This window comes from Thalassophryne amazonica, chromosome 13 (assembly GCF_902500255.1).
Source record: "Thalassophryne amazonica chromosome 13, fThaAma1.1, whole genome shotgun sequence".
NCBI classification, from domain to species: Eukaryota; Metazoa; Chordata; class Actinopteri; order Batrachoidiformes; family Batrachoididae; genus Thalassophryne; species Thalassophryne amazonica.
Window position 1 is genome coordinate 26,894,011 of NC_047115.1, and position 16,082 is coordinate 26,910,092.

General features: G+C 46.0%; 1 protein-coding gene across 37 annotated transcripts in view; it reads right to left on the bottom strand.

Annotated features, from left to right (window-relative positions):
• ank3a (ankyrin 3a) overlaps window positions 1-16,082 on the bottom strand; it is a 302,777-nt gene that overhangs the window by 81,532 nt on the left and 205,163 nt on the right. For 30 of the 37 annotated variants that reach the window (XM_034185576.1, XM_034185605.1, XM_034185606.1 and 27 more), the window contains 2 exons: window positions 7,319-7,391; window positions 7,074-7,130 (listed from right to left, as the gene is read on the bottom strand). In XM_034185576.1, the coding sequence (XP_034041467.1) occupies window positions 7,074-7,130; window positions 7,319-7,391 (130 nt within the window). The remainder of the gene's footprint in view (window positions 1-7,073; window positions 7,131-7,318; window positions 7,392-16,082) is intronic. The other 7 variants (XM_034185580.1, XM_034185578.1, XM_034185577.1 and 4 more) reach the window with 1 other exon arrangement.

Genomic DNA, 16,082 nt, shown 5'->3' on the forward strand with positions numbered 1-16,082 from the left:
ACCTGGCTGTTATGAGCGTACTCGATCCAGGCCAGATGTTCACTCCAAGCCGTCGGGTGTGCGGAGGTCGTGCACCTGAGGGCCTGCTCCAACTCCTGGTTGGCCCGTTCGACCTGTCCGTTAGTCTGCGGGAGATACCCAGATGAGAGGCTTACAGTGGCCCCCAGTTCCTGGCAGAAACTTCTCCACACCTGCGAGGAGAACTGGGGACCGCGATCCGAAACGATGTCTGTTGGTATCCCATGCAGCCGGACAACATGGTGGACGAGGAGATCCGCCGTCTCCTGGGCCGACGGGAGCTTCGGGAGGGCCACGAAGTGGGCCGCCTTGGAGAAACGGTCCACTATCGTGAGTATGGTGGTGTGTCCCCGGGACGGCGGGAGGCCCGTGACAAAATCCAGACCGATGTGAGACCAGGGGCGGTGAGGCACAGGAAGTGGCTGTAGAAGTCCCTGTGCCTTCTGGTGGTCAGCCTTGCCCCTGGCGCAGGTGGTGCAGGCCTGGATGTAAGCCCGGACATCAGTCTCCAGGGACGCCCACCAGAAGCGCTGCCGGACTACTGCCACGGTCCTACGCACCCCTGGGTGGCAGGAGAGTTTGGACCCGTGACAGAAGTCCAGGACGGCAGCCCTGGCCTCTGGTGGGACGTATAGTCTGTTCTTCGGTCCTGTTCCGGGATCCGGGCTCCGTGCCAGGGCCTCCCGGACGGTCTTCTCCACGTCCTAGGTCAGAGCAGCCACGATAGTGGACTCCGGGAGAATGGGTTCCGGTGGATCCGACAACTCGGTCTTGACTTCTTGTTCATGCACCCGGGACAGGGCATCCGATCTTTGGTTTTTGGTCCCGGGGCGGTAGGTGATCCGGAAGTCAAAACGGCCGAAAAACAGTGACCAGCGGGCTTGCCTGGGGTTCAGTCGCTTGGCGGTCGTGATATACTCCAGGTTCCGGTGGTCAGTGAAAACCGTGAAAGGCACAGACGCTCCCTCCAGCAGGTGTCTCCACTCCTCAAGGGCCTCTTTCACCGCAAGGAGCTCTCGATTGCCCACGTCATAGTTCCGCTCTGCTGGGGTCAACCTGCGGGAAAAATAGGCACACGGGTGAAGAACCTTATCGGTTTCTCCGCTCTGGGATAGCACGGCTCCTATCCCTGAGTCAGAGGCGTCCACTTCAACCACAAACTGGCGACCAGGATCGGGCTGCACCAAGACCGGTGCAGTCGAGAACCGGCGTTTCAACTCCGTAAACGCGGCTTCGCACCGATCCGACCAGGTGAAGGGAACTTTTGGTGAGGTCAGGGCCGTCAGGGGGCTAACAACCTGACTAAACCCCTTAATGAACCTCCTGTAGAAATTTGCGAAGCCGAGGAACTGTTGCAGCTTCCTACGGCTTGTAGGTTGGGGCCAGTCTCTCACCGCTGCGACCTTGGCCGGATCCGGGGCGACGGAGTCGGAGGAGATGATAAACCCCAGGAAGGACAAAGAAGTGCGGTGAAACTCACACTTCTCGCCCTTCACAAACAACTGGTTCTCCAACAACCGCTGCAGGACCTGACGTACATGCCGTACATGGGTCTCAGGGTCCGGAGAAAAGATGAGTATATCATCCAGATATACGAAGACGAATCGGTGCAGGAAGTCCCGCAAGACGTCATTAACCAAAGCTTGGAACGTCGCGGGGGCATTAGTGAGGCCGAACGGCATGACCAGGTACTCAAAATGACCTAACGGGGTGTTAAATGCCGTCTTCCATTCGTCTCCCTTCCGGATCCGAACTAGGTGGTATGCGTTCCTAAGATCCAACTTTGTGAAGATTTTGGCTCCATGCAGGGGGGTGAACACTGAATCCAACAAAGGCAACGGGTATCGGTTGCGAACCGTGATCTCGTTCAGCCCCCGATAATCAATGCATGGACGAAGACCGCCATCTTTTTTTCCCACAAAAAAGAAACCCGCTCCCATCGGAGAGGTGGAGTTACGGATCAGCCCGGCAGCTAAGGAGTCCCGGATGTAGGTCTCCATCGATTCGCGCTCAGGTCGGGAGAGGTTGTACAGCCTGCTGGACGGGAACTCCACGCCTGGCAACAAATCGATGGCACAATCATATGGACGGTGCGGGGGAAGAGTGAGTGCCCGATCCTTGCTAAAAACGTCAGCAAGATCGTGGTACTCAACCGGCACCGCCGACAGATTGGGGGGTACTTGGACCTGCTCCTTAGCCTGGGAACCGGGAGGAACCGAGGATCCCAAACACCTCCGATGGCAGGTTTCGCTCCACTGTACCACCACCCCGGACGGCCAATCAATCCGGGGATTGTGTTTCAACATCCAGGGGAACCCCAGAATCACACGGGAGGTAGAAGGAGTCACAAAAAACTCAATCTCCTCCCTATGATTCCCTGACACTACCAGAGTTACTGGTGGTGTCTTGTGTGTGATTAAAGGGAGTAGGGTGCCATCTAGTGCTCGCACCTGCAATGGTGTAGGTAGCACCACCAGAGGGAGCCCTACCTCCCTGACCCATCTGCTGTCTAACAGATTCCCTTCTGACCCTGTGTCTACCAGTGCTGGGGCCTGAAGGGTTAAATCCCCACTAAGGATTGTAACTGGGAGTCATGCGGCAATATGTGTGTGTCCCACGTGAATTTTTGGGCCACCCTAAGCCCAGTCTCTAGGGGCGGGCGTTGGTGTTTAACCGTTCGGGGCAATCGCTCAATTGATGCTCCATTGAGCCACAAACAAAACACGCCCCACGTGGAAACCTCCTTTGTCTATTAGGTGGTCTAAATGTGGCCCTGCTCGTGTCCATAGCTTCGTCAGCAGGGGGAGCTGTCGCCCCACGGGACATAGATGCCAGGGAGTGTGGGAAGGGCGGACCTTTCTCGGACCCGGAAGGAAGAGGGACGGCGCGCGCCCGGCCACGTCCTTCGTCTCGTTCCCGACGGCGTTCCTCCAACCGATTGTCTAACCGTATAACGAGATCAATAAGCCCATCTAATTCCCGCGGTTCATCCTTGGCCACTAGGTGCTCCTTTAGGACTGACGACAGTCCGTTTACAAAGGCGGCGCGGAGCGCAGCGTTATTCCAGCCGGACCTCGCAGCCGCGATGCGGAAGTCGACTGCATAAGCGGCTGCGCTCCGGCGTCCCTGTCTCATCGACAGCAGCACGGTTGAAGCGGTCTCTCCCCTGTTAGGGTGATCAAACACAGTTCTGAACTCCCTCACAAACCCAGTGTATGTGTGAAGGAGCCGTGAATTTTGCTCCCAAAGCGCCGTAGCCCAAGCGCGTGCCTCTCCCCGAAGCAGAGTGATCACATAAGCTATTTTGCTTGCGTCTGACGCGTACATGACGGGACGTTGTGCGAAGACGAGCGAACACTGCATAAGAAAGTCCGCGCACGTCTCCACACAACCTCCGTACGGCTCAGGAGGGCTTATGTATGCTTCAGGGGATGGTGGGAGGGGTTGTTGGACCACCACTGGAACGTTAATATCTAGCACAGGATCGACAGGAGGAGGAGCTGCAGCAGCGCCCTGAGCGCTCGCCGCCACTTGCGCGGAGAGAGCCTCCACCCTGCGGTTCAGGAGGATGTTTTGCTCGGCTATTTGATCCATTCGAGCCGTAAAGGCGGTGAGAATATGCTGTAGCTCACCAATCACGCCTCCTGCAGATGCCTGCGCTCCCTGCTCTCCCATTGGTTGTTCAACAGCCTGGTGACGCCCCTCGGAGTCCATGACGCTGGCCGAGATATCCTGTTGGGAAAGTGTAGTGACACGGACCCACAACAGGGGGCGTAAATGAATGGACAATGAAAGAAGTCAAATTATAACACTTTACTGGTGTGAATGTCACAACCAAACACAGCAGAATCAGAATGTGCAACAGTCAATTAATAAAGGTGTCGTGTGGGCAGGCTCGACGATAGGAGATGCCCGTCAGGAAACGAACCGGAACCACACGATTTCCACCGCCACCTGAACCCGAGGAATACTGGAGCCGCCAAGTCCCGGAGTCCCCAGGTGGCCACCTCTCCGGCGTGTCGGATCTGGTACTGCTGGCAGAAAGCAAAAGACAGTCAAAGGGTGGGTGTGTGAACACCCAGTAACAATGGTGGGAATGCCACCTCCACCTCTCACTCAACACGTTGCAGTGGTCTCAGAGGAAAAGGAGCGCCGTCATGCACAGCCTCCACCAAAACGACCGGTTCTCCTGCAAACACTCACAATCACAGATTTATAAATCTCAAAAAAAGGCTGAGAGTAGTACCTCCAAATGAAGATGATATCTCGGCAGTTTGGTGGAGGTGTCTTCCTGCTTTTATACCAGATGTATGGAATAGTGACAGCTGTCACAGATGATGGGTGACAGCTGTCACCACGGCTTGTTCCTGAGGCGGCAGCGCCCTCTCGTGCCTGAAGCCCGCACTTCAGGCAAGGCGCCTTCTGGTGGTGGGCCAGCAGTACCTCCTCTTCTGGCGGCCCACACAACAAAAATGAATCCAAGATATCAAGAATCATCTGCCTGAAGCACTGTGGCCGACCAATAGGCTGCATGATAGGCCAGTTAAGTAAACACTGTCTGATGCTGAAGCAAGCATTTTTTTTTTTTTTACTACTTTTTATGGTAAAAAAGTTATAGGAGTTGTGAAAGGTCCATTGGCAGGAAACAAGTTACTTCAGTGTTTTAATAAACACAATGCGTTTCTTCATGTATGTGTGTAAGGGGGGTGGGGGTGGGGGGCGCTCTAGTGTTAAAAAAAAATCACAATATGTTGTTGTAATACCAAATTAAAATAATTGTTGAATCACATTTCTTAAGCATTGCAATACACATTGAGACAAGTATTGTGATTCGTATTGTACTGGGAGATAAGTGTATCTATCCAGCCCTATTGGACAGTGATGATATAAAGAAATGGTACATTGTGTTAAAAGCGCAGCACAAATAATACAAATGTTATTTAAAGATGTGATAATTAGTGGCTATAGCAGGTTATTCTGTAGAAAGCGTGAAGCTTGTGATGCATGTGTGATGATGTAGGCATGTCATATACAAATACAACAGTCAGGAGTGACTCCAACCTGCAGCCAAACAGGATTGACTTCAATGCATATAGGATTAAAGAGAACGTGGAAACACCTTACATCATACAGGTGCTGCTTTCTCTCTCCCTGCCTTCCTTTGACATGTTTAAATAGCTTTTTTGTTTCAATTTCATGTGAAAAACAAGTAGGACACAAAAAGTTACTTTTATAAATAATTAAATTTATATAATTATATAAATATAATTATAATTTATATAAATATAAATGCATCAATAAATGCATCTTCAGAAATATGAAAATGTTTAGAATGCCACAGCTGACTGAAGCCAATACAGTGTTGATGAAGACCTGGTAATTTAAGTACAACAACGATAAATTATGCACAGAGTATAAACAGGTTATGAGGAGCGCACAAGGCTATGGATACTGTTACTTCTGACTCTTGTGCGGTAGCAATAACACGCTTACTTTTAACTTTGTCAAAGTGGATCTCTGTCATACAGCCGCTGTTCAAAGTTTCACCTCATACCAGCCTCTCCAGCTGTATCACCTGACAGAAACTACACACCCTTGCTCATCCCCTAAGCAACAGCCCGTGAACAAGCTCATCAATTTTACAGGCTGGTTGGCTCCGTGGTTTCAAAACAAAGGACAGAAGCCTGAAACAATGTCACCATAAACCTGACAGTACTGCTCGGTTCTACAACAGCCACTGCTGTTTTATATGACACAATCAATGAAACTTTACAAACATTTGATTAAAATTAAACAATTTTATGTCAGAAGTCACTTTATGTTATTTTCAACTCTTTTCTGAAGCTTAGAGGACTAAAATTAGGATGATTCTCTTACAAACACTTATAACCCCGCCCCCTTTGTCCTCCCTCCTCTCCTCCTGCCTGCTGGCTCCATCCTCAGCATCCTTCTCCCTATATATCCTGGGTCCCTCTGCACATATCCAAACCATCTCAATCTGTCCTCTCTGATTCTGTCACCAAACTGTCCTACCTGTGTTGTCCCTCTGATATGTTCAATCCTAATTCTGTCCATCCTTGTTAGTCTCACACACACAAACCCCCCCCCCCCAAAACAAAACAAAAAACAATCACAGCACCTACGACTTCAACTCATTTGAACTTTAAAACATAGCTGCAGTTAAACAATCAAACTTCCTTTTCCAACATTCAGTGTTCAATTTGTACATATTGTGTGTGTGTATATAGATATATTTGCACATATTGATGTTTTTCTTGTTAGTTTTTAAGCTTTTGATTGTCAACAGCTTCCAAAATAAATTTCATAATGTGTATAATAATGACAATAAAGAACTCTATCTATCTATCTATCTATCTATCTATCTATCTATCTATCTATCTATCTATCTATCTATCTATCTATCTATCTATCTATCTATCTATCTATCTATCTATCTATCTATCTATCTATCTATCTATCTATCTATCTATCTATCTATCTATCTATCTATCTATCTATCTATCTATCTATCTATCTATCTATCTATCTATCTATCTATCTATCTATCTAGCTCTCTCTCTGTCTTTCGTGAACCAATCACCAATCTTGACCATCTCCCTTGCTTTTTTTTTGCACAAAATCCTTTCCACTGTTATACAAACAGAATATTCCTCCCTCTCTCATGTGTACCAAGCTTCATCATTTCCTTTGCTCTCTTTTTCTTCCATGGCTAAATAGAAAAAAAAAATCCTTGTGACCATGTTATCTGAGTTTTAGAATGTAGCCACTGTTAAATAATTAGGAACATCCTCTCTCATGTGTACCAAGCTTGACCCTCTTGTTCTTTTTCTTTGGTGACTAGAAATATATACAGTACCCTTTCTGTGGGGTTGTGTGGTGGTATGATGCAAACAATCAGATTTTTCCCCAGTCGACTTTCTACTGAAAATGAAGTGAAGCAGAGCAGCAGTATGCACAATGATTGTTAGTACTTCAACAGTGCACAAAGCATGAAACACACTGAAGAGAGTAGACAGCAAACTGTTTGCAAATACCTTCATCAACATCTGAAATACTCTCCTCACTGAGAATTTCAGGTGCGTTAGCCCGAACTGTGTGGTGTGGATACACATACAGTGAAACGTGCATGTTAACAAATCATTCACAGCACACAGCAAACATACACAAGTGTATGGAAATGAAGTGGTGCAGTAACACGTAAAACAAGTAAAACAATTAAGTTAATTGTAGGATTTAATTATCTGTAAAAAAAAATATTGGTGTATAATTGTTCTCATACCTTCATCGTCTGACATATCAAGGAATTCATTCATGGTCTCTGGAATGTTGATTTTGTGCTTTTCTGACGCAGCCTGTAAAAACAAGACAAAATAAAAAGGTAAGCAACAATATAAACTGCCTTAAAAAAAAAAGAGATGTTTCTACTGTGAACATGAAACATTGGATGACAGACGTGGCACCTCGCCCAAAAGTTAGTCCCTTCAGCTGCTCCCTTGTTGTAACACGGAGTCACCACAACAGATCCGAGGTGGATTTGCATGTTGATTTGGCACAAGTTTTACGCCGGATGCCCTTCCTGATGCTACTCCGCATTACATGGAGAAAGCAGGGGTGAGGTTTGAACCGGGAACCTTCCACACTGAAACCAAGTGCACTAACCACCTTGCCACCACCCCTAGAACCTCACCCCCAAAAAACAAATAACTAGAGACATTCATCACAAAATGCACCGTGCGCAGTATTATTTTCCATACAAAGTGCAGTAATATGTACCTGTATGGGGTGGGTATTTGGTTGAAGCCTTATGTGTTTGATGTAAACTGGGATATACGAGGTCTGTGATGAAAAAAGCAGTCCTTTTTATTTTTTTCAAAAAATAAATGGATTTGATTCATATGTTTACATCAGACATGCTTGAACCCTCGCGCGCATGCGTGAGTTTTTTCACGCGTGTTGGTGATGTCATTCACCTGTGGGCAGGCCTTGAGTGAGGAGTGCTCCACCCCGCCCGTCGGAATCTCTTTGTCTGAATAACCGCTGCGGACGGCGCGCGTTGCTTTATCAACATTTTTTCTGGACCTGTGAGGAATATCCGAGTGGACACTATTGGAGAAATTAAGCTGGTTTTCGGTGAAAAGTTTAATGGCTGATGAGAGGTTATGGGATGTTTCTGTTGCTGTAAGGACTTCCCACGGAGCGAGACGTCGTGCAGCACTTCCAGGCGCCGTCGTCGGCCTGTTTCGACCTGAAAACATCCTAATTTAAGGCTTAATTCACCCAGGACGTCGTGAGAGAACAGAGAAGATTCAGAAGAGGCCGGCATGAGGACTTTATGCGGACATTCCACTGTTTAAGGACATTTTGTAATGAAAGACGTGCGCGCAAATTCGCCGAGTCGTTTCTGTGACGACTCGGCGAATCTGTGTGCGCCGCGACAGGAAAAACACCTCCGTGTTGAAAACCATTTGTAAAATTCAAGCGGCTTTTGATGGCTTTCAACAAGTGAGTAACTGAGAAATTGTTTAACAGCTTGGGCATGTTCCAACTTGCCCGTTAAGGTTTCCAACGGAGGTGTTTTTCCTGTCGCGACCCCCCGCGGTCGGGTCCGGCCCGACATGCGACTCTGCCCGCACGTTCTTTCATTACAAAATGTCCGTTAACAATGGAATGTCCGAATAAACTCCTCATGCCAACTTCTTCTGAAAGTTCTCTGTTCTCTGACGACTTACTGGGTCAGAGCCTGAAATGTGGAAGTTTTCAACTTGAAACGGCGAGACGCTGCCGCCTCGAAGCGCAGATCACCGTCAGGCGCCGTGGGCTGTCCTTAAAGCGACACTACCAGACCAAAATCTCTCATCAGCCGTTAAAATTTTTTACCGAAAACCAGCTGAATTTATCGAATGGTGTCCACTCAGTTGTGCCTTACAGTTTTGAAAAACTTTTGATCAAACAAAGCAGCAGTCTGAGCCATTCCTAAACAATGAAAAAACGACGAGAGGGTGGGCGACTCCTCACTCAAAGACTGCCCACAGGCGAATGACGTAACCGACAGGCGTGAAAAAACTCTTGCATGCCCACGAGGGTTCAACCATGTCTGATGTAATCACACATGATTCAAATCCATATGGTTTTTGAAAAAAATAATAAGGTCCGTTACTTTTATCACAGACTTCGTACAATGAAAAAATTGGAGATTGGCATAATATTTATTTAGAGGATGTTGACAAACAGTGACCATAAAAAGTTGGTCACGGTTGCAGCCTTCAAAACAAATGCAACCACTGGTGACCTTGAAATGGAGGTCAAGGTCACCAGCCTTGACCCCATGCGAAATACTCCTCCAAGGTATGTATCCACCAAATATGAAGTTTCCATGAGCAAAAGGTCCCGAGCTACATTGTGGCAAAGGATTTGACAGTTGTGACCATTGGTGACCTTGAAAAGCAGGTCAAGGTCACTGGCCTTTGAATACATGTGAAGTACTCCTCCAAGGCACGTACCCACCAAGTATGAAGTTTCTGCTAGCAAAAGGTGCCGAGCTACGTTGCAGAGAAGGATTTGACAGTTGTGACCACTTGTGACCTTCAAAAGTAGGTCAAGGTCGCTGGCCTTCAAACCCATGCGAAGTCCTCCTCCAAAGGCATGTACCCACCAAATATGAAGAAATATGAATAAAAATTGCACATATTCTGCTTGTCTGTCAGCTTCTGTGGACGTTAATTCTCAAGTTTTCACAGGAAATGTTGCTTGTACGGAATTAATTTTAGTGACAAATTTTAAATGTACATTTCTATCAACTGAAATAGCACAATGTGGCAGTTGAGGTGTTACTATGACAACAGCTGAATTCAACAAAATTCATGCACTACAGTCACACTCAGACATAAGTACAACCCCTGGCAAAAATTATGGAATCACCGGCCTCGGAGGATGTTCATTCAGTTGTTTAATTTTGTAGAAAAAAAGCAGATCACAGACATGACACAAAACTAAAGTCATTTCAAATGGAAACTTTCTGGCTTTAAGAAACACTATAAGAAATCAAGAAAAAAAGATTGTAGCAGTCAGTAACGGTTACTTTTTTAGACCAAGCAGAGGAAAAAAAATATGGAATCACTCAATTCTGAGGAAAAAATTATGGAATCACCCTGTAAAATTTCATCCCCAAAACTAACACCTGCATCATATCAGATCTGCTCGTTAGTCTGCATCTAAAAAGGAGTGAACACACCTTGGAGAGCTGTTGCACCAAGTGGACTGACATGAATCATGGCTCCAACACAAGAGATGTCAATTGAAACAAAGGAGAGGATTATCAAACTCTTAAAAGAGAGTAAATCATCACGCAATGTTGCAAAAGATGTTGGTTGTTCACAGTCAGCTGTGTCTAAACTCTGGACCAAATACAAACAACATGGGAAGGTTGTTAAAGGCAAACATACTGGTAGACCAAGGAAGACATCAAAGCGTCAAGACAGAAAACTTAAAGCAATATGTCTCAAAAATCCAAAAATGCACAACAAAACAAATTAGGAACGAATGGGAGGAAACTGGAGTCAACGTCTGTGACCGAACTGTAAGAAACCGCCTAAAGGAAATGGGATTTACATACAGAAAAGCTAAACGAAAGGCATCATTAACACCTAAACAGAAAAAAACAAGGTTACAATGGGCTAAGGAAAAGCAATTGTGGACTGTGGATGACTCAATGAAAGTCATATTCAGTGATGAATCTCGAATCTGCATTGGGCAAGGTGATGATGCTGGAACTTTTGTTTGGTGCCTTTCCAATGAGATTTATAAAGATGACTGCCTGAAGAGAACATGTAAATTTCCACAGTCATTGATGATATGGGGCTGCATGTCAGGTAAAGGCACTGGGGAGATGGCTGTCATTACATCATCAATAAATGCACAAGTTTATGTTGATATTTTGGACAATTGAAAGGATGTTTGGGGATGATGAAATCATTTTTCAAGATGATAATGCATCTTGCCATACAGCAAAAACTGCAAAGACATTCCTTGCAAAAAGACACATAGGGTCAATGTCAATGAGCAGATCTGATTTGATGCAGGTGTTAATTTGGGGGATGAAAATTTACAGGGTGATTCCATAATTTTTTCCTCAGAATTGACTGATTCCATATTTTTTCCTCTGCTTGGTCTAAAAAAAGTAACCGTTACTGACTGCCACAATCTTTTTTTCTTACAGTGTTTCTTAAAGCCAGAAAGTTGCCATTTGAAATGACTTTAGTTTTGTGTCATGTCTGTGATCTGCTTTTTTTCTACAAAATTAAACAACTGAATGAACATCCTCTGAGGCCGGTGATTCCATAATTTTTGCCAGGGGTTGTACATGTCTGATGGTAATTTCCCCCACATCACTGACCAGCAAATGTTCCGGAGGTTGCACCAGCAGGTTGAGTGGAAGCCCACACAGCAGCAGAGGCCTCAGCCCAGTGAATAATACATCAATCACGTGGAGGTGCAGGGAAACAACCTTGACCTTCAAGCTCCAGAGGCATCACAGAGACCGTTGTGACTAATGCATTTTGTTGCTGACTGTGCACGTTCCTCACTAACCTTTCTAATTATTCACTGTGGACGTTACCACCTGGTCTCTTTCTCCATGCCATCCTATTGCCTCTTTTTCTTCTTTTTCCACTCATCTCCCTCTCCCTCATCCTCTTGGACATGTGCATGGCTGCTGCGAGTGACCTGGGTATGGACTCTCATCCATTTCATGCTATGGAATTCAGGGACAACCACAGGCACCAGTGGGCCTCAGGTCTTAGTTATTTTTCTTACGTTCTAAATTTATAGTTCATTTCCTCCACTTTCCCTCAGCAGTAGGTGCTGCAGTTTCTCCAATCAACCGCCCAATAGGAGAATGAAGGACCTTGCTTATCTGATGGGGAATTGAACCGAGGATCCTCTATCCACCTCTCTGCTAAGCCACCACCTCACCAATATTACAGTATGTAGCTGCTGTCCACAGTAACCATGAACAAACTCATACACTCAACAAAAATATAAACGCAACACTTTTTGTTTTGCTCCCATTTTGTATGAGATGAACTCAAAGATCTAAAACTTTTTCCACATACACAATATCACCATTTCCCTCAAATATTGTTCACAAACCAGTCTAAATCTGTGATAGTGAGCACTTCTCCTTTGCTGAGATAATCCATCCCACCTCACAGGTGTGCCATATCAAGATGCTGATTAGACACCATGATTAGTGCACAGGTGTGCCTTAGACTGCCCACAATAAAAGGCCACTCTGAAAGGTGCAGTTTTATCACACAGCACAATGCCACAGATGTCGCAAGATTTGAGGGAGCGTGCAATTGGCATGCTGACAGCAGGAATGTCAACCAGAGCTGTTGCTCGTGTATTGAATGTTCATTTATCTACCATAAGCCGTCTCCAAAGGCGTTTCAGAGAATTTGGCAGTACATCCAACCAGCCTCACAACCGCAGACCACGTGTAACCACACCAGCCCAGGACCTCCACATCCAGCATGTTCACCTCCAAGATCGTCTGAGACCAGCCACTCGGACAGCTGCTGAAACAATCGGTTTGCATAACCAAAGAATTTCTGCACAAACTATCAGAAACCGTCTCAGGGAAGCTCATCTGCATGCTCGTCGTCCTCATCGGGGTCTCGACCTGACTCCAGTTCGTCGTCGTAACCGACTTGAGTGGGCAAATGCTCACATTCGCTGGCGTTTGGCACGTTGTAGAGGTGTTCTCTTCACGGATGAATCCCGGTTCACACTGTCCAGGGCAGATGGCAGACAGCGTGTGTGGCGTCGTGTGGGTGAGCGGTTTTCTGATGTCAATGTTGTGGATCGAGTGGCCCATGGTGGCGGTGGGGTTATGGTATGGGCAGGCATCTGTTATGGACGAAGAACACAGGTGCATTTTATTGATGGCATTTTGAATGCACAGAGATACCGTGACGAGATTCTGAAGCCCATTGTTGTGCCATACATCCAAGAACATCACCTCATGTTGCAGCAGGATAATGCACGGCCCCATGTTGCAAGGATCTGTACACAATTCTTGGAAGCTGAAAATGTCCCAGTTCTTGCATGGCCGGCATACTCACCGGACATGTCACCCATTGAGCATGTTTGGGATGCTCTGGACCGGCGTATACGACAGCGTGTACCAGTTCCTGCCAATATCCAGCAACATCGCACAGCCATTGAAGAGGAGTGGACCAACATTCCACAGGCCACAATTGACAACCTGATCAACTCTATTCGAAGGAGATGTGTTGCACTGCATGAGGCAAATGGTGGTCACACCAGATACTGACTGGTATCCCCCCCCAATAAAACAAAACTGCATCTTTCAGAGTGGCCTTTTATTGTGGACAGTCTAAGGCACACCTGTGCACTAATCATGGTGTCTAATCAGCATCTTGGTATGGCACACCTGTGAGGTGGGATGGATTATCTCAGCAAAGGAGAAGTGCTCACTATCACAGATTTAGACTGGTTCGTAAACAATATTTGAGGGAAATGGTGATATTGTGTATGTGGAAAAAGTTTTAGCTCTTTGAGTTCATCTCATACAAAATGGGAGCAAAACCAAAAGTGTTGCGTTTATATTTTTGTTGAGTGTATGTCAAGGCTCAGGTGACAGAATGCATTCCAGATATTTGATGCTTCTTTAGAATTTCCCAGGAAAGCCTGTCAGTGCTATTTGGCAGAACCATCGGCTGCTTTGCCATGCACACAGAAAGGAAAACTCTAGCTTTAATGCTGTCAAAAACATGCAAGCAAAGCCATGCTCAAAAGAAATTACTTGCTCAGTGAACATAAAAAAAATCCACCCATATAAAATGCATTACCTAGTCAAACAGTTTTGCTGGCTAGGGTTCACTCTCCTAAATAAATTTGATGGGTCAACATGATGAAATTGCATTACTGTTACCTAATTACCATGGTTCAGGCCAACTAGATTTGAAAAGGTAAAAGTAACAAAAATAAAAAGTATGTCCCTTCAGCTTCTCCCTTGTTTGTGCTTGGGGTTGCCACAGCAAATCTGAGGTGGATCTGCATGTTGAATTGGCTCAAGTTTTATACCAGATGCCCTTCCTGACACAACTCCACATTACATGGAGAAACGTAGCAGGGGTGGGGTTTGATCCGAGAACTTTTCATACTGAAACCAAGTGCACTAATTACTTGGCCACCACCCCTGCCCTGTAAGTAGTTACCACTACTTTTAAAATAGTACAGTTACATTGCAACTTAACTTTGCTGTGTTGGATCAGCACAATTTATGCAGATCCACCTCCCTGCTGCGGTCGTACAGGGACCAGATAGCCCTTAGCAAAGGACCCCGGACCCCGTACTCCCGGAGCACTCCCCACAGGGTGCCCCGAGGGACACGGTCGAACGCCTTCTCCAGATCCACAAAACACATGTGGACTGGTTGGGCGAACTCCCATGAAACCTCGAGCACCCGATGGAGCGTGTAGAGCTGGTCCAGTGTGCTGCGACCAGGACGAAAACCACACTGCTCCTCCTGAATCTGAGGTTCGACCAGTCGAATTCTCCTCTCCAGTACTCTGGAATAGACCTTACCGGGGAGGCTGAGGAGTGTGATCCCCCTATAGTTGGAACACACCCTCCGGTCCCCCTTCTTAAACAGAGGGACCACCACCCCGGTCTGCCAATCCAGAGGTACTGTCCCCGATCGCCACGCGATGTTGTAGAGGTGTGTCAGCCAAGACAGTCCCATAACATCCAGAGACTTAAGGTACTCAGGACGGATTTCATCCACCCCAGGAGCCTTGCCACCGAGGAGCTTACCGTTAAGTAATAGTAACGCAAATTCATCATGTTGACCCAACAAATTTCCATTAAAGTCACTCAGCAAAATTGTTTCTGGCTACGTTAACCCATTTTACTTGGGTGGAAATACTTTCCATAATTTTATTTTGTTCACTGAGCAAGTTAAATTTTAAGTTGTTGCATGTTATGTTAAAACTACATGATTTGAATGTGTTAACTCATAAAGCTTGATTCTGTATCGTAGAAGCTACATGCTCGACGTACGTTCATGTAACATAAGGATGACCTCTAATTTCCTGCTTTTAAACTCAGATAAAACTGAAGTTATTGTACTTGGCCCCACAAATCTTAGAAACATGGTGTCTAACCAGATCCTTACTCTGGATGGCATTACCCTGACCTCTAGTAATACTGTGAGAAATCTTGGAGTCATTTTTGATCAGGATATGTCATTCAATGCGCATATTAAACAAATATGTAGGACTGCTTTTTTGCATTTGCGCAATATCTCTAAAATTAGAAAGGTCTTGTCTCAGAGTGATGCTGAAAAACTAATTCATGCATTTATTTCCTCTAGGCTGGACTATTGTAATTCATTATTATCAGGTTGTCCTAAAAGTTCCCTGAAAAGCCTTCAGTTAATTCAAAATGCTGCAGCTAGAGTACTGACAGGGACTAGAAGGAGAGAGCATATCTCACCCATATTGGCCTCTCTTCATTGGCTTCCTGTTAATTCTAGAATAGAATTTAAAATTCTTCTTCTTACTTATAAGGTTTTGAATAATCAGGTCCCATCTTATCTTAGGGACCTCATAGTACCATATCACCCCAATAGAGCGCTTCGCTCTCAGACTGCAGGCTTACTTGTAGTTCCTAGGGTTTGTTAGAGTAGAATGGGAGGCAGAGCCTTCAGCTTTCAAGCTCCTCTCCTGTGGAACCAGCTCCCAATTCCGATCAGGGAGACAGACACCCTCTCTACTTTTAAGATTAGGCTTAAAACTTTCCTTTTTGCTAAAGCTTATAGTTAGGGCTGGATCAGGTGACCCTGAACCATCCCTTAGTTATGCTGCTATAGACTTAGACTGCTGGGGGGTTCCCATGATGCACTGAGTGTTTCTTTCTCTTTTTGCTCTGTATGGACCACTCTGCATTTAATCATTAGTGATTGATCTCTGCTCCCCTCCACAGCATGTCTTTTTCCTGATTCTCTCCCTCAGCCCTAA